At 43.0% G+C, this 20,089-nt stretch overlaps 1 protein-coding gene across 1 annotated transcript in view; it reads left to right on the forward strand.

Annotated features, from left to right (window-relative positions):
- CCDC39 (coiled-coil domain 39 molecular ruler complex subunit) overlaps positions 1-20,089 on the forward strand; it is a 933,141-nt gene that overhangs the window by 466,013 nt on the left and 447,039 nt on the right. Inside the window, exon 15 of the mRNA XM_069618669.1 lies at positions 18,186-18,345. Coding sequence (XP_069474770.1) covers positions 18,186-18,345 — 160 coding nt within the window. The remainder of the gene's footprint in view (positions 1-18,185; positions 18,346-20,089) is intronic.

Consider the following 20,089-nt stretch of genomic DNA (forward strand, 5'->3'; position numbering starts at 1 on the left):
GGGGTTGCAGCGGTAGCGCTATTATGGGCACATTTTTGGTGGTAACCCTTGTTTCAGCACAGATTCCACCAGGCACTAATAGCATTACCGCCGGAGTCAGGCACACGTTCACGCCAGGTTGTGATGCGGCGCTAATACCGCTGCACAACTCGGGAGTAACGCTATTTCCGCTTGGCGGGAATTGTGTCATATTACTGCCAGACTTGTGATGAGGCCCTTTGGCAGCTATTTCAGACTTGCATAATATAGTTCATATCCCTATCCCTCTGGAAAAGTGGGCTTGTGTGCCTGTAATGTTCTCTTAAATGTTCATATCTGTGTCGTTTTCAGTGCTCTTGGAAACCCACAGTGTTGTACTTTGCTCGCCTCCACACAGTCAGTGTCTCTGTCCCTGTCTGTTCATCACATGGCGGGACACATGCTTGTTGGCAGGAGCCTGGGATCTCAGTCTCCCTCTCTTTTCTGAGGTCTCAGTGTTCTTTACTGGGCACCAGGCCCACCACTGCTCTTCAGAGGTCACGCCAGCCAAGAAGACAGTTGTCTTTCTGTCCTCTCCTTCCCGTTGACAGGAGCCTCCAACTAGCAGGTTTGTTGTGCGACACGTGGCTGCTGGCTCCGCGGCTTGATGTGGTTCCGCCCCTCCAGGATATCGGTGCTCCTGGGGCTCGCCTCTACGTAACATTTGCTCTCCTCCCACCGTGGGAGTTTCTTCTCCATCCATGGCTCATTTTCTTCTTAAAAACGTCATTAAAGCTAATGAAAGGACGTCCGTTTTCATTGACCATGATATTCAGGTGAGATTCACCATTACCTGAAGCCAATAGAGTCAAAGAAGGATTTTAGTGAATTATAGTTGTAACATCAGTTTTTCCAACAACCATATGTGCAGAAAGGGTGTTTTGGACAGGGAGTTACATGCTGGAATGGGAGTCCTTGTCCCCAAGAGGGGAGTCTCTCTGTGAGCTTCCACTTACCTAGATCCCTATGGAGGGTCTTGCGCAGCAAGCCCATTCACTATTCTCAAAGGTGGTTGCACCCCTCTGGGCAGTAGAGATGCATTTTCCAGATTCATCACATATGTCCCTCCTTCAATAAAGAGAATCCATCTTTCACCAGTTTCGAGTGTAATTACTACAATAATGCTCTTCACCAATAACAATAGCAGGTCGATATAACAGGTTTAGAGAACCAATTACTAAATACTTGCAATACCTTCTTAATCTCTCTCAGCAAGTCGGGCACACAGCAAAAATCCTCATTGAGTCTTACTAGATCTCTTGTACATCATGCACAGAATGGACCAGGTCTCCAACTCCACCACTTCCTCCCACTCCCTTAACTCCTGCACCCTTTCCCAAAGACTAAGCTGCAGGCTGGGGCAGCATGAGTTTAAAAAAAAACAGATATGAGAGCAGATTTCCACCTGTCCTAGTCCCAGCTTTTCCCCTGTTAATCGCGAAAATTGATCCTCATCACGAATTGGGAGGTGCGGGTTAAATGCAGTGGTATTACCATATACCGCCACATTCCTGCACCGGCCAAATGAAAGTTGGAGGATCCACCTCCAGCAGTCAGCTGGAGGTTAATCCACCAACTTTCCGCTCGAAATCGGTGGAATTACTGCTGTTGTAATTCTGCCAAAATGCCCCATGGAGTCCATTGAACTCCAAATAACAGCTCCCTCAATTCATGTGCCCTCTCCGGTGAGCATGGGCTTGGGATAAGGGGGGTTTTGAAGACATGAGCAGTAGCAGGTTCCCTGGAGTCCCAATGTCCACCTGCTCCATCTGCCAATCTCCACAAAGTGTCCAAATGGCTCCCTCCACTCCAGTGCCCTTTCCCCCCAGCTTTGTTTCTTTGCTGCAGGTCTCTGCTCCAGCTGGCTCACTGAATCTGCCAACTGATAACAACTGGACTCTTCGCCCACTTGAAATCAGCAGTAAAATTAACATAAATATTGGGCATTCACAATATTGGGAAATATATTGTCGACAGCTTGGCACAGAACACAACCATGATTCACCACATACGGTTGACAAATGTCTGCATTTCAAGTCATTAGATTTATCTGACACTCAACCGAGGCTGAATCACTGAATAAACACACTTATGAAGTAAATACTAATGTATAATTACTCTTTAAACAAAAATATAAAAAACAAAAAAAGAACAAAGATAATGGCAGAGGACTTTCAAGCTAGGGATGCAAAAGCCGAAGAACACTTCTTGGGACACAGACAACCGATTAATACATCATCCACATCTTCTTCCCCATCTACAAAAAAAAAACTGTTTGAACAATTAGAAGCACAATTCAAAAAAGAACTTTCCAAGTGGTGAGAGATTAATACTATGAAAATGTACCTTGAGATTGGTCAAGTACCAAGAGGACCAAGAATATGTATATTTTCTTCATTTGAAGAGGAAGACCAAGAAGCGCTCGATGATTGGGAACAGTTACTCACTAACACATCTAAAGAAATTATGTTCAGAGTAATACACCAAGCAGCTAAAGTACATTAACACACAGTGAAAGAAAGAAGTGCTACCAAAGAAAATAATTGAAGACTTAAATCTTCCAGAAATAACATTTAAAACTATAACATATTAGATGACTATGTAGCAAATTATACTAAATAACTTAAACAGAAAAAATTAATCAACGATGAAAATTATTACTAATACAAAAGAATCTATACAGAAAAAACATAATCTAAAAACATCTACATCCTAGTTGTATATTATGTCCTGATGACAGATTGAAAAAAGCTAAAAAAAAAAAAAAAAAAGGGAATATATTTGTCCATCGTTGTGCTTGATACTATTATTGAATCCACAAACACACATGAGTGTTGGCACCTATCAGAGAGAGCTATTGTTGAATTTATTGTTGCCAATTGGTTCTCTCACCTCTGTTACTAACATCACTTTGAATTGACTTGTTCTTGAAGCCATTAGGAAAATTGGCAATATTGAAATCAGCCTTACATATCATTGATGTATATGTATTATGGAGACCACAGAAGTTTTTGTGATTTATACCACTATTCAGTGATTTTAAACTATGATTTTTTTGAATAAAATGTTGAAAATGTTACTGACCTTTTTGATCTTCTTAGAAATGCCAAAGGGTTCATTTTTACACTGATTTGTTTGCACCCACCACCAATTTGTGTACAAGCGGGGTCGCTTCACGCGGATCTTGTATGTGCACCCAGTTTTCTGTCCTCATCCACAAGCCCCCACCCTTAAAAAAAAAAAAAGAGGACACCACTGCTCAAATAGCATTGTTTCCCCAATAAATAGACTTGGTCATCAATCTGTCTAATACACAAATTACACCAGACCCCTCATCAGCCATCGAAAAAGGCTTATCATTTAGCCCAACATGTACCACTGCTTATTTTCAGACAAACTTAGATTAATACAAATTTTCCAGAAGTCTCAAAATCACTTTTTTTTGACTCAGCACCTTAAGAGCAAGACAATACTCGAATTACAAGTATCACCATCAGAATTATCAGTTGAGCATACAGAGGATACTGTCACCCTATTGAATTTTCAAACAATGGAGGAAGAATATACAATCAAATAATTCTCGGAAGAACAAGGCATTACAATGAACCTATTGGAGGAAACCATATTCGGACCACGTTCAAAATGCACTCTGATACGACCAGTTGATAATATAATTGACCTCTTTCAAAAGGCACTATCTAAAGATCTCATATAGAACTATTTATCTAACAAAAAAAATATATACAACAAAACCTGACAATTGGAGAAAAACGTGCACTTAAGGAGCTAGGCAACAATCCAGACGTAATAACTAAATTGGCAGAAGAAAGGAGGAAAAGTTGTCATTATGAAAAGAGAAGACTATTTTCATGAAGCCCAACAAAAATTAAGACATCAAATGTTACAAAAATTATTTTAAAAATGCACTTCCGGATCTGACCAGTGAATGGCAAACAATGAGTAGCAACTGGCGTGACCAGGGTCTACTAACAGAAGATGAATAAAACTATATGAACATTCAATTTCCAATAATGGCAATATATTTAGTTCCCAAAATACACAAAATAGTTGTTAAATTCCCACAATTCCCACCGTGCAGACCCAGAATCAGTGGAATAGGATCCCTAACTGAAAGGATTCCACCATATATAGACATGCATTTACTACTTCTAACCTCGAGCCTCGCCACATTTATTAAAGACACGAAGCATGTTATTGAACAGTTGGAATCCATCTCTTGGCAAACAAATTATAGGCCAGTAACATTAGATGTAACATCTCTCAATACAAGTATCTAACACCCAAAGGGAATTTGAACGACTCAATACTTTCAGAAATCTAGATCGATATCATACCAAAGCCAAAATAAAATGTTGCTAACAATGCTTGAATTCACACTTAACTTAGCATTTTCTGCTTCAAAGATCAGATTTACCAAATACAGAAAGGAACAGCTATGGGGTCTAAATTTGCCCCTGAATATGCCAACCTATTTATGGGCAATTTTGAAATTGAGCATGTGTGGAAACACACATCATTTACAGACAATAGGAATGTTGTTTACTGGGTACAATATAAAGACAACATCCTCATGATTTGGGTCAGTAACAAAGCATCCCTTAATGAATATGTAAACTATCTAAATACCAATCACAACATTCAACTCACAATGAATGAAATTGCCAAAAGGATTCACTTTCTAGACCTTGAATTGAATGTGGAGAAACACCATTCTAACTACTTTATACACTAAACCAATGGCAGGAAGCAGCATCCTGCATGCCAATAGCAATCACCCTACACATACCATCAAAATATCCCACATGGAGAGATGCTAAGAATTAAAAGAAACTGTAGCAACACCACAGAATATTTGAAACCTGTGGAGAAAACAGTGGAAAAGTTCAGGCAGAGAGGATACCACAATAAAGATCTGAATAGAGCAATGACCAGAGTTAATCTAACGGACAGAACAGATCTATTCAGCAACAAAGTACAAGTCAAACATGAAAAACAGCAGGAAAATGAAGGTTTTTCACAGCGTATAGTAAGGATGTACATAAGACATGTACAATTCTTAGTTGACACTGGAATATTCTAAAATTAGACCAAGACATCAACAAATAGATGAGAAGCCACCATTGACATATGTCACCAACGATGAAAAATCAAATTAGTCCAAGCTTTCTGAAACCAATGAAAGAACCGAAAGATCGAAGGACAATGTGGAATCTTAAACCAATTTTGGGCAACCAAAAATCTGGTAGCTGCAAAATATGTCTTCAAATCATGAATGGAAAAGACTCAATTCTGATAGCAAATGGAAAAACTAAGAAAATAATGCAATTTGCCAACTGCAATACAAAATGTGTTATTTATGGGATACAGTGCACCTGCAATAAACTTTATATAGGCAGCACCATATGCCCACTCAAACTAAGAATAATGGAACATCTGAGAGCAATCAAGAATAAAGATTCAAAATACTCGATGACTAATCATTTTTGTACAGAATACCCCATCAAATCACTAGAAGTAAAATTATTTGGACTTGAAAGCGTGGACCTACCACCCAGGGGTGGAGACAGCGAACTATTAATACGACAGATAGAAGCTAAGTGGATCAATATAATGGACACCAGATAAGATCTTGAAGTGCAAGTATTTTAATCCCAGTTTTTGAAAGTTGAAAGTAAAATGATTTTTCACGGAGTTAAAACATGAGTCCCGTTCCCAATGGGAGTATTTTTATAAACGAGTAAACGTATGTTCAACTGTAAAACAGAAATGTTTTTGTGAGAAGTAAATCTTTGCACCAAGTTATTCACGCATATTAAAAGATACATTTGACCTCTTCTAAAATTATAGTAACTTTTTCCTGTAGTAGTACTTGAACTACTGGCCCAAACACATCCATGTAACTGGGTGAAAGCAGAAGCACATGCTCATATGTGTCCATTTCCCATTTCTTATTGGGGGTATTTGTATTCCCTATTTTTATTTTTTGGGAGGATGTGCCTATTTTTAGGGAGTAAAACTGGCTGCTACACCCCTTATCTATAGGGCTGGTTATACTTAATTTGTTTGTTTCTCATAAACCTAGGAGAAAACACAACAAGATACATGTAGACCGTAATACCAAAGTTGTACTACAATTATAGGCAATACTATTAAATAACAGTTACCAAACCTACACATGAGAGCAACTTTACAGAGTTGAGGTGTATCAAAAATGAGAGGGCAACAATGCAGATCATTAAAATAAAAAAAAACAAAAAAGTAGTTTTTATTACCATTTCAGTATTGCCACTATTTCTGTAAATATGACCAAATGTGATCACATGCATTCCTAGTCTGAATACAGTTTACATTTCAAAGGGATATCTGTACCTAGCAGTACATTTATTAAGAAACAGATAATTGCCAATAAGAAGGAGTTAAACTGAAGAGAAAATAACTAATGCAAACAAGACCCACCAGACATTGGAACACAAGGGGGAGTCATTAATCTCAACTGACTTAATGTGTTGCATATACAAATCACATTATGCAGCTCCACAATCACAGAATAGAGAACCTGAAATATACAAATATATGTATTTCTATTTTTAATTACATTTTTCATTTTTGTTCCATAGCAACCTTACAATATAAGGAAACAAAACTAACCAATATTGGACAATAATTAAGAACAAAATGAGTGAATTACACAACCTGCTGAAGATCCACTGTAGACACTGTGGTGAAACACGTGTAGAGGTTAAGAATTGTACCCAATTGAACATATTGAGAATTGAAGTTAAGATCAGACATTAATAGCTATCATACTGGATATGGGAATATTGAATTATCATGGACCAACAAGAAGGCGCACAAGATTTGAATCAAAGAAACCTATATCACCCATGTGATTTGTAATGATCATTGATAATATAAGAGCTGGTGCCATTTGAATGACCCTTTGACCTAACAAGGTGTGGTATGGCTGTCCGGATGTCCTGTGGTGCTCTTAATGTCATCCTGCATGAGCTCCACCAGTTGTATGATAGTTTCCCTGTTTATACGGTACAGGGTGTGAATCTGGCCATCTGTCAGGGCCCAGGTTGTTGCCCTTGTGCGGGGTATCGCTGCACACCTCTGCGTTGCCACTTGCATGGCATTGTTCCTAATCATCCTCCTCCTCCACCACAGCCTGTTTTCCTGTTGCCACTGATGCAGTTCCAGCTCATACAGCTACACTACAGCATGCAGTACCTCCAGGTATATTGCTACAACTATGAGTGACAGCATGGTTGTGTTGGTCAGTATTTGGGGTGTGGGAGTGGTCAATTTGTGCAGTTTCTCTGCTTATTGGGTGCACCTGTGGCCTGTTCTTCCCCACCTGGGCCCGTTTTCTGCCTGCTCTGCTGTGCCAGCGTTTCTGGCAAGGATTTGCCAGTAGTAGCAGCATTTTTAATCCAGTGTTTCTGGCAAAACCATTCCCATAATTACTGCTGTATTTCCATTATGCCTGCGTTTCTGGCACGTATCACGATAGGTCCCGCTTAATATGTTGTCTGTGCTACCCGCAACGGTGGTACAGTGTGCAGTGTTCCTGGCGTCGGTGTTACAGGCGCAACATCTCTTAGTACTTTGGTCCAGAAAAAGTGCTGGTAAACGGAATTACCGGCACACTTGTAATGATCCCCAATGACTCTTGGAAAATGAACCCAACTGCAAGGAATTTGATACTGTGTGTGTCACTAGCAGTAAGATCCTCCATTTCCGCTTGTTATGAAAGAGATCTGTGGGGGGGGGGGGGGTATGTTCCATATTCAGAAGACAAACTGTAGGATTCAAAGGAGAGATGTTCCAGGAAAGAGTTTTGGCCTTCAATTAATGTCTTGAGGGATTTGTTGGATTCTGTGGATACCCGTTTCTGTAGCACAAACAGTGGAATTGTCTTTAGTTGTCAGTTTAGGCCTAACCTGTTTACTTTAGACCAGATGTCCAGTTGAAAGTCCTGCATTATATTACCCATTTGATGGCATTCAGCTTCTTGGGAGTAGTTTGAACAAAGTCCTTACCGCTTAAGAAATGGTGCCTGCTATGGAAAAGGCAGTGCTGCCTATCTGGTGGCAATTGTCATTATCATCTAAATCAAGGGGTCATCAACGTAGTTCATCATTCCCCTTCCGGTGGCATCAACCACACTTCTAGGCGTGATTTCGAGATTCGAGGGGACAGAGCTTCTTTTGCTACTCAGGATCCGCAGATGAAGTAATCTTGGCAAGGGGCAAACCCTCGGCTCTGGCTTGATTAGGCATCTGTCCTCCTAACCCACAGTGCCCTGGCAGGTGGATGGGTTGCAGGCCATTTGTCAGCATTGCAGTTGTTAACATCAGATAAATGGGTGCGGAATATTGTGGTGAAGGGCCACGCATTGGAGTTCATGAGCAAGCCTCCCTCCATACCACCATTGGAGAGTGGTGTACCCAAAGAACACTGGGTATAGTTGAAGGCGGAGGTGAAGCAGATTGTTAAAGGAGTCCCTCAAGGTGGTCCCCAAGGGAGAAATGAAACAGGGAGTCTACTCATGGTATTTCCTTATTCGGAAAAGGGGCAAAAACAAAGGTGCATGATGGACTTGCATAGTTTGAATAAATACATTATCAAAAGGCTTTGAAGGTGGTTATTTTGCAGAACATTATACCCTAAGTACACAATGGAAAGTTTCTTTGCGTTCTAGCCATGTAGGACTTGTATTTCCATCAGTCAATCTTTTTTCAATCTTAAGTATGCACTGACGATTATTGGAGTTTTAATTTCACCAAGACAATTACCAGTTCAAGGTCCTGATCTTCGGCCTCAAGTTGGCACCAAGGGGTTTTACGAACTGTGTTCCACCAGTGGCAGCAGACCTGCAAAGGTATGCGGTGCAGTTGTACCATTATTTGGACGATTGGCAGGTTCGCTCAGGTTTCAAGAAGGGGACAAGGGAGGCCATGCAAGCCATGGTAGATCTGCTACATCATATGAGGTTTTTAATGAAGATGGCAAAGTCCACTCCTGAACCAGCATGCACCATAGTTATTTGGGGCTCTATTTGACATCAAGAAAGAAGAGGTCAGACCAGAGTGGATTCAGTGCAGCAACTGGCTTATTGCCTGAGGCAGCTGAACAATGTGCCCATCAGCATTTATAAGTGACTGTTGGGGCTCATGTCCTCATGCATACCATAGATCTTGTTCTGCAGGCTGCAGATGCAACCACTTCATGAGCAGCTGAACCTCCAGTGGCATCAGCTGGATGGGAACTGGAAGGACATGATTCAGCAGAACACAATAATGAAGGTGGAGCTAACCTGGTGAACACACATGCCCAATCCGATCAAAGGTTTCCATTTCACAAATAATCACAGCGGATGACACTGGTATTAGAAGCTGCACTTTCAGGTTGGGGAGTCTATTTGGATCACTTTCAATTTTAGGTACTGTGGTATCTGGACGAAACAACGGTCCGATCAGTTTTATTTTTTTATTTTTTACTTGCATCAATTCAGCTAGCACTCAAGCCTTTTCTCCTTCTGATATCTGGGAAAGCTGTAAGGATTCAGACAGAAAACATGATGGTGATGTACTACATCCACTAACGGGGCAGAACTAGGTCCCTGCCATTGTCTAATGAGGTGCAGGTTCTGTGGTGCAGTACCACAAGAACCAGGTGCAGTTGTCAGCGGTTGCCCTGGTGACAAGGTACAATGTCACAGTAAGCTTCCTAAGCACAGAAGTACAGGAGTACCACTAGATTCTCGGCTGCTGGAGAAAAACCCTGGTCTGTGGGGGCTCTCGGTTGTCAATCTGTTCGCCATCACAGAAACTGCCAAGATTTCACCTGCAAGTCTCAACCTCCAGAGTACCAAGGGTATGCATTTTCAATGGGCTGGTTGTAGAAATGTGTGTATCCCTTTCCTCCAATCTATCCGATTCAGACAGTGGTCAACAAGCTGAGCAGAATCCCCTGCAAGACACTCTTAATCGCTCTGATATGGGCCAGACAGCCATGATACACTTGGAACTGATGCATCTGTGTCAGGATCCTCACGTGTTGCCTCATCATCATGACTGGCTGACGAGACAGTAAGGCAAAGTGCTGCATCAGGACATAACATTGCTCAACACGGCAGATTGACTCACTAGGTCCTAGAGTTTGGTCATCTGCCTTAGGAGAGGATTGTATGTCCATCTTAGCAGAGGAAAGTGTGGTGTCTACCAGGGACACATTCATTAAAGTGGAAGCGTTTCACCTGCTGATACATTGTTATACTTGCATCTGGTTCTTTCATCTCATGAGAGGTTGCACCTTTTACTGAGATTGACTCTCTCCACCTTGTAACAATCCTTAATAAAGGATCATACATCTGCCATCATGAGCTACAGAAGAAGAATGGTACATGAGTCTTTAGCCATGGTTCCCATGGTTAAGGAGTTCCTTAAAGTGTTACTTTGTAGGTTCCCACCAGCAGTGACCTGCTCTGTCATGGGAGCTGAATGTTGTGCTATTTAAGCTAATGGGATTGCTGTTGGAGTCCATCCATTCTTCAGATCTGACTTATCTGTCGTGGAAGGTGGCTAATATCCAGGTAATTGCATTGGTGTGAAGAGTGTCAGAGTTACACGCCCTGAAAATCTTCAGGGATAACCTGGTGTTGAACAAGAATCCATGCTTTGTGCCAAAGAGTGTGTCAAGCTTCCAAGTGATCCAGAGTATCTCTTTGCCAATGTACTGCCAGAATACCGACAATCCAACAGATAGAGCATAGTGTACGCTGGATGAAAACAGGGCACTGACATTTTACCTGGATATGACAGTCTTAACAATTGTTCATATCCTATTCAAACCAAAACAAAGGGCATGCTAACACGAAGCAGGTTAAGTTATAGAATGCATTATATTTTATGAAAAAGCCAACAGACTGTTGTCTTTGAGAGTGACTGCCCCCTCAACAAAAGGCAAAGGGTTGATGTGTACCTTCCTTACCGACCCCCAGAGATTTGCAAGATAGCTTCTTGGAGGAACATGTATACATTTAGTCAGCATTGACAGCCCATGAAGGTGCACAGGCCAGCATTGAGGAATCTATGCAGATGAGACCTCCTTCCCACCAGCAAAAGAAGCAATCTCATCTTTCTGCCTTGTTACGTTTAAAATGTATGACATGTATGTATTGCTTCCATTATAGCTTTGTAGTCTGTATTCTTAGGTATGTGAATCTGTAAAAGACCCAAAACTGAAGAGGAATGAGGTATTTACCTGTAAGTTTACATCTTCAGTACTATTGTCTTGTATAGCTTCTCATACACCCACCATACTCCCCAGGCTGGAATCAAGGATCTGAAGGTACATTTGTAGATTTTGGAAAGTGGCTGGCAGCACTGGTTCTGTCATATTGGCGTGGCTCCTCATGAGCTCTCAAAGGAGCAGGACCCTGTTAATACAGGCTGTGTTAGTCATTGGTAAAAAGGGTATGTTTGGTCTTGTTTTAGTAAAACAAAATGGTTCTAGTGGATCCCAGCCTAAACGTGGGAGTATTGTATGATATGGTATAAGTCATATATAACACGCCTGCACACAAGTGTTTCTAGGCACGAAAAGGCAAGGAAGGTTAGACAAAAAGAGGACAAAACAAGGATTTTATTGGCCTTGTCATTCAGATCGCGCAAGTGCGGGAGGAAGGGGGCTAAGTGCCAGAGGGGGAGGGAGACGGGAGAGTGCAAAGGAATTCATAAGTGCTGCCAGGGAGGTGGCTCATAAGAGCAGATAGTCAGGGGACTGTAGGGTTGCTGATTCAGTCCCTAAGTGGTTGGGAGTCCTGGAGGCAGTGCAAGGGCAACTGATCGTGCAGGAGCCTGGTTCAGTGGGTGGCCAGGTAACCAGAAAGCGCAGCAGGCAGAGACATTGGTAAGGGGGAGAGAAAGCTGAAGCGAAAAGGAAGGTCTTGAGTTGGTTCCTGAACCTTAGGTGGTCCTGCTCAAGTATGAGAGAGGCAGGGAGGCTGTTCCAGAGGGAGGCCCCAGATGAGGACAGAAGCGTCTGACCCTTAGAGAGTTGGAGGTGGATGAGCAGAGGGCTTGAGAAGGAAGATGCTTAGGAAGAGAAATTTGGATGTAGTGTGGTCCCCAACCCCAGAAAGCCTTGTGGACGATGCAGAGGGTCTTGAACCTGATCCTTGCAGCCACAGGGAGCCAGTGGAGAGATTTCAGGGCTGAGAACTACGATCCCTGGGCTTGAGGCCAAGAACAAGTATTGCAGTCTGCTGTAGTAGTCCAGCCTAGAGAGGACCAAGGATCTGGAGACAGTGAGATTGTGGGTGAAAATGATGAGAAAAGGAAGAACACCTCTGAGGAGGTGCAGCTGATAGTGTGACGTCTTAGAGACATCAGAGATGTGAGGAGAGAAGGAGAGGGTGGAGTCGAAGATGACACCAAGGTTCTTAGCCTCACAGGAAGGTGCAGGTAGAGGGCCAGGGTGGGCGGCCAGAGTGAGAGAGGAATGGCGGGAGCAGGTGTCCCAATGAGGAGGATCTCAGTCTTACTGGCATTAAGGCAGAGATCATTGGAAGCACACCATTTCTAAATTGCAGGCAGTCAGTCAGGTATGAGAGAAGTAGAGGAGGCTGAGGGTAGCCTGAAGGAGAGCTGGGTGTCATCCACATAACACTGAAAGTTAGAACAGACTGTAGCGATGCGGTGGGCCAGAGGTGCCAGGTAGTGGCTAAAGAGCCAGAGAGAGAGTTTAGACCCCTGGGAGACACCACATGTAGAGAGAGAGATAGAAGAGAGGAAAGGCCCAAGTTGGACCTTGGAGAATCGATTGGAGATAAAGGAGGTCAACCAGGCGAGGGCCTGACTAGCGATGCCCAGGTTGTCACGAAGACGATTGAGCAGGATGGCGTGGTTCACTGTGTCGAAAGCAGAGGATAAATCGAGGAGAATGAGGACAGCAGGAAGGTTACTGTCTAGATTAAAGAGCAAGTCTTCACAGATGTTTAGGACAGCAGTTTCCGTGCTTCTGGCTGCTCTGGTTTACACATAGTTTACATACTTGTAAAGTATGTGACTCCATAAAAGGCACAAATACTGATGATCTAAACTTACATGTAATTAACCCCTTAAGTGCCAAAGACGAGATATCTCATCCTTGACATCACCTCCGTAGTGTCATCCTTTTTGGCACTCTATTTTGAACGATCCCTACAAAGCGCTCGATCCGTGGGCAGCAATGTCACTGGACCACCAGGGATCCGTTTGTGACGCTAGGTAAGCGGCCCCCCGTGGGCCCAAAGCATGGGGCCACATGTATGGAGACCCCTGGGGCGGATGGGTGACCATCTGCCCCCAGGGGTGGGGGGAAAAAAACGGGAAGAAAAAAATACTATGGGAAGGGGGTAGGGAGTTGGGGAGCCCTCGACACCAGGGATTTATTTTTGAGGTTTCGTTGGAAAGGGGAGATTCTCCCCTTTCCAACGACACCCTTTGTGTAATCATTGCTGCTCACAGATCGGGCGCAGGGCGCTCGATCTGTGGACAGCAAATTGCACTAGACACCAGGGATGTCTTTACAGTGTGGGGGAGGGGAGCTGCTTACTAGGTAAGTGGCCCCCTCCCCCGTGACCCCAAAGCATGGGGCCACATGTATAGAAACCCCTGGGGCGGATGGGTGACCATCTGCCCCCAGTGGTGGGGGGACAAAAAAATATGAGATGCCCCCCTCCTGCATTTGGTGTGGGGAGAGAGGATCAACCCCCAGTACATTAGAAAATTACCTGTTGGTGTACCAGTCTGGCCCGGGGTGCCCAAACCTTACTGCCCCACCCACTGGGGGGGCCTGTCCCACAATTTTTGGTGGCCCTCTCCCCCCTCAGCCTAACTGCGTGGTGGGGGCACCTCATGCAGGCCTCCGTGGGGGCAGATATCTGCCTGTAGGAAGGGGCAAATGGGTTTTCACTGGGGGGTGAGGTTCAGTAGACCACCAGAGATGGCTTGCAAGGAGGGGCATGCTTGAAAAGTATTCATTTGTTTTTGCTGGTTGTGACCGTAGGTAACACATGTTTTTTTGTTTTGTTTACAGCTTTTTCTACACGAGCAGGTTCAACGTTATGAGAGTACTGTTTTTTATTATTCTATGGTTAAGGCCCACTGTCAGTGGGGTGGGTGAGACTGGGGCTGGATTGTTGGTGGTGTGGGTGGGAATGGGCGGTCTGGGCAGATATGTTGGTGGGCTGGGACACAATTGCAGAGGCAGGCCACAAATTGCCCCCCATGCCAGCAGAACATTGGTGTTTCCCTGGGAGCCGATCCCTCCCATGTGGGTTGTCCGTCTGCAAGCCCAGGCTCCACCTCTGGATGTTCTATGTTACAGGTGTCACCTCCGGGGAGGAATGGGGATCCTGCCGGGGCTCCCTGGAGATGCTGCTGTGCTTGAGGGACGGTACACCCACATGTTACATGGATGTCCAAGGCCAGGGACATCACCTCCAACCGTCCTGGAGTTGCGGCTGGGCTGCATTACAGCTTTTCCCTTCGGGGAGGTATTGGCACACTGCCGGGACTCCCTTGTGGGGATTCCCATGGGTGTCCTCTTTTTGGAAATGCATGGGGTTCCCTGTTTTCCTTGGTGGCTTGGACACCCGAGGCCCATAGCTGTATGGTGTGCCCGTCTGGAAAAATCGTGAAATTCATCTGTCGGAACAGACCTGGGGTTACCTGTGTTTTAGGCTTTCCCCTTGGCGCCCAGGTAGGTGCACCCACACATGTGAGGTACCGTTTTCATTGGGACATGTGTGGGAACGCGGGACGGTAGGCCATGTGTTGTTGGCAGCGTGTTTTGGTGGGTGAGCTGAGTGAAATGTGCAGAAACTGGTTTTTTTTGGCCACATTTCTGACTTTGCCGGGGTTTCTGGATAATAAATTCTGCCCCGATTTGCGCTAGTCAAATCTCTGCGGATTCCCACTTGTGTCCTCTTTTCAGAAATGCATGGGGTTCCCCGTTTTCCTTGGTGGCTTGGACACCCTAGGCCCAAATCTGTAGGGTGTGCGCATGAGCAGAATTCCTGAAATGATGCTGTGCGAAAGACTTGGGGTTACCCGTGTTTTAGGCTTTCCCCTTGGCGCGCAGGTGGGTGCACCCACACATCTGAGGTACTGTTTTTATCAGGACACCTGTGGGAATGCGGGAAGGTATGACATTTGTTGTGTTTGTGTGTTTTTCATAACGTTTTGACCCATTTGCTGGTGCCCTTTGTCACACAACCCTTTCATTTCCCTACATTTAGTTGCGACTTTAGGCACCATACACTTTTGCAACCTGCACAAGTCACCTACCCTTGAAAAGGTCTGCCTGTGCTCTTTCAAAAAATGTATGCTTGCCTTTCCTCACCATATTGGTTTTCCTGATTTACTCATGCTAAGTACATCTGTTCAGGCCTTAAGCATAAAACTCCTGTGTACCATGGCTCAGTGTTTGGCTTGTGGTATTGCTTGTTTTGTGAAAAACTACCAAAAATATGTGCTTTCCTAACTGCAAGAGTCGGGGGAATGTAGCAGAACATTGTTTTTCTCAAAATTCATAGAAGCCATTGCCGTACCAAGCCAACCATGTCCACCACATACCTTTTTTTCCTGCGTTTTCCTGCGTCATTTTCCTGCGTTTTCCCCAAACTATTGCATTTTCCGTACCTAGTTGTTGCCCGACCTGTGCAACTCACCCCTTTTTTGTCTACTTTTCAGAAATGTATGCGTTTATGTCTCCAATTCAGCTTTCCTACCCTTTTCTTCCATTCCGTCCACGCATGTCCGATTGGCAAAAATGGCCAAAATCGCCTACCTCTCACAAAATGGTTGATAACCACATAGAAATAATTTTTTTTCGTTTCCACTCAACCTCTTCTTGAAAGCCAGGAAATTGGGGAATTCAGCACAGCAAACCATTTGTTCCTAGCTCGTACAAGTAAAAATCCACAGGCTTCGTTGTACATAATTTTATTGGCATTGTTTGGAAAAAACACAATTTTCGCCCTTTTTAGTTATTTTCTCTCCCCCCCCCCTACAGCAACCTAGGATTCCTGGGTGGCGTTACGACCGCCTAGATGTGGGGGAAAAAAGGGGCTAAATTTGTCTGAGATATCTCATGTAACAAAAAAGTTACAAGGCATTGAATAGCGAAATGCCGAAATCACCAAAAAAGGCCTTGGCACTGGGAGGAAAAACCCTGGGCACTTAAAGGGTTAAGGAATGTATTTGTGCTATTTGCCTCTCTACGTCACCAGACACACTCTCCGTCCTATACACATGCTTACTATGCGTCATTGCAACTACGACATTGCAGGTAAAAAACAGCAGTAATGAGGTCGTAATTCCATTACTTCTGAATTACTGCTGCATTACTACACCACCATACTACAGGATTAGTGGTGAAGTGGAGGATTTACCTCCAGCAAAAAGCCAAGAATCAGCTGAATTAATTCACCTACCGCCAGCAGTTATTCCTCCGAGTCGTATGCCCTCCAGAAATTTGGATTTACACTGCCCTATTACCACTTGTAATGTTGCAATAAATCAGTGAGACCAAGTGGTGATAATGGTAATCAAGTTTGGCAGTAATTCAACAGATTTACTGCCAAACTCGTAATAAGACCCTATTGCAGTTTGTTACCTTTTTGAAAAAATGATAAATATGTGCATGCTGTATACACTAAACAACTGCTGTTCTGATTGCAAGATAAAAAAACGCCCTACAGACGATGTTAACAGGGTTCAATGAATAATGAGTCAGAGGGACCTCCAAATTAACAAAGTCTAAAGTCCTGTCCGTCGGTACCACAAAGGCAGCTGCATTAATGGTTGAGGGAGGCAGAATGGAGTGGGTAAACTCATTCTGCTACCTGTCAACATATCAAAAGGACTGAAATGGAACCTACGCATCAAAATCCAAGCGAGAAGGTTTGCGCAGATAAACGGCTCAGAATTAAGATATGGGTATAAACTAGGAGGCTTCCCCAAGTACCACACCATATGTATTTACAGAAAAACGTCTGTACCCTTGGCTATGTATGGTGCAGGGGTTTGGGACCATTAATGCTCCAGATAAATACAACAAAGGAGAATCCGTTTCTCAGAGGCATAATGGGAGCATACTGTAGTTTTCCAGGTTATTTCCTACACGAGGAATGTGGTCTGATGTACATTCATGATTTTATTTAGCTACTGGCTGGCGTCCATTGGTTGCTAGCATGGGGAAACCCACATTTGACTCTAACTAGGCTGTTAATAGATGACATTAGGGATTCAGATGTTCATTATAGCTCCACATTGCTGAAATACATAAAAATAACCAGACCCTGGTCTGGGTTGATTACTTTGTTTCAGAAAAGGCAGGTAATAGGGAAGAGCCAGAATGGTGACGAAAGTATTCTTTTGCCTAAGACAAAGAGAAGAAATATAGCGCAAAAAAGGGGAGCATTCAACTTTATTTAAGGAACATGTTATTGATGGGCGCCCTGAGCTATGTTCAGTGGTTCTGCGATCCAAGGAAGAAGGCCATTTTGCTTTAAGTACAAACTCATTATTTACGAAGGGCACAGTTCTCTCATTAGATAATGGAAGTAAGGGTAAGAGCAAGTGCTTTTGCAAATAGTATGACCTTGATGATTTACTGCATTTTATGCTACTGTGCATTGTCAACGCAGCATTAAGACGTAAATATCTTTTCCAAAAGAAATTGGGGGACGAGGCATGTGTACGTAGCTTTTTATATGATCTTATTCCTCCCTGTTGAGAAATGTGCATGTAATATTTATATTTTTACTCAACGCGCCCTAGAACTGAGAGCATATTTATCGCAGCTTAAATAGTTTCAAATCTTAACATTTTAATTTTGTATTAGTCTATGCCAGACCTGTTTAAGTATCTATGGCTCTGTCAATGCCTTTGCTGTAATGTAGAACTCATTTGTTTATAAGTGTTGTGTTATTATCTTCTATGGGAATATTTTTCTTCTTTAACATAAATTATTAATATCTCTTAAAGATCTCCTTATGCAAGCTATAATCATTTCTAGCACACAAATATATACGAATTATGGGAGCATCCATGATAAAAAAAAAATTAACCTCTGTTTTACAATTTTAGGCTGCTCAGGAAAAAGAAGAACTTCAGTGTGAAGGAGATGAGCTAGATGCTAAGATCCGCAAAGCTGAAAAAGAAATCAGAGCTTTAGAAAATACCCTGCAAGTAATTAACAGCTGCAACTCCACTTACAAGAAATCATTTCAGAAAGTAACGGAAACAAGTATGCAAAATCTACCTGAGATTTTCGTTCTTTTATTTATAACTAGCAAAACTAGCCATCTTGAATGTGATCTTTTTTATTGTAGTATATAAATGATCAGGAAGTGCTGCAACTAGCATATAACTGACCCAGTGTCCTCTTCTCATTCACAAATGATCCTTGAGCAAACAGTGTTCTGGCATGTTCTGTTGGTACACAATCAAGCACTATGCCAGGTGGCATAACTGTGACTTCAGTTACAAAGCTGGACTTTGAATCCAGATATTGCTTTTAGAAATTCAATTGCTAATATCAAATTACAGTGTTATGCTAAAATAGTGTTGCTTCGTGGTTCAGCCATAGGCCAACACATAATCAAATTTAAAAGTGATGCTTACTGTGATTTAAATTGGAGCGTTTGCCAAATGTGAATTAGTCAAGATGTGTGTAGCATTTCCTTAGGGGAAATCAGTCAGCAACTGCTGTTTCAAAATTCTTGAGTGGTTCGTGGAGTGAAGAAATATGCATGCTGCTTTTTTCGGCTTTCAGTAAACTGAGGAGGATGTTGCTCATGTTTATTGCACCTGGAATTTGTACTGTTTACACATTTCCGTCTTATAATTTGAGCAGAGATGAACTAAAGTGGTGATCTTTGCTGCTCCCAGCTGCTCAACACTTTAGGTGTTTTTGAATAGAGAGAGAGCGAGAGAGTGTATCCTCCTGTCTAAGACAGATTTTGAGAGGTCAGTACCCAGAGGAAGAGCTATTGCTCTATTTGATAGTGCAACACACCTTCAACACGATTTGAGAATTACATATCCTCAGCTCCCTACCTAAAAGAAAGAGATGATCCCTACTCCTCAACAGTGAGCAGTCTGACACATTTGGAGGGGAGCTTGGTTAAATCTCGTGGTGCAATGACTCAGTTTGGTTATCAGACTACTGCTCTTCTTCTGAGCGGTCAATACCCTTTGCTTGGACCAAGCAATTGTTATGGCTGAAAAGAATTGTCAGACAGAGGGGGGAAGGGCAATAGCCATCATACATGGCTGTTCATCTTTACAGAGTTACTAATACTTCCATATGGCCTTAGTGGGTACCCACCACACTAAAAAACTGAAAACCATTAGGTACCATGTTTTTGGGGAAATAGTGATTGACTGTTTTTACTCTGAATTGAAGACTGTCAATTCTCGAGGGATCTCACTGCTATTATTGCAATCTCACTGGTATCCAGCCACGTAACAAGCAGGTGTGAATGAGGTGATAGTTCTCAAAACAGGACATGCAGTATATGCATGGATCATTTGCTGCAAACTGCATGTGTCAACCCCCACGTTGCTTAAAAACTTTGTGCCAGTGGCATGGCTTGGCACTGATCAGAATGATGGGGTAGCAGTTTTGCTTTTTCTCAAATATAAGTAAATACCATTACCGGATATGTTGTCGGCAGCTAAATAACATCCTTTCTTAATCGGGTGGATGGCGGTTAAGTTCACCAGTGGTGTGGTGAATTTTATGTTGGTTTGTACCGTCCTGGAGACTTTGGCACAGCCATCTTCACAGGAGGAGAGTCCTGTGACAAACGTTGCCCTGTAGCCTGTCAGCTGGGCGGGATGGCATAGTGCTTTCGTAGTGGTTACTGGTATGGATGTCGACTTTCTTCATTACACAATGAAAAAGCAATATATCTTCCATAGGAGGTTAAGAATTACTTTTATGGTATTTCTAGATGGCGGCCGGAGGAGGAGGACGTGTGTGAGCC

This window comes from Ambystoma mexicanum, chromosome 10 (assembly GCF_040938575.1).
Source record: "Ambystoma mexicanum isolate Mex_15411 chromosome 10, UKY_AmexF1_1, whole genome shotgun sequence".
In the NCBI taxonomy this organism is placed as follows: domain Eukaryota; kingdom Metazoa; phylum Chordata; class Amphibia; order Caudata; family Ambystomatidae; genus Ambystoma; species Ambystoma mexicanum.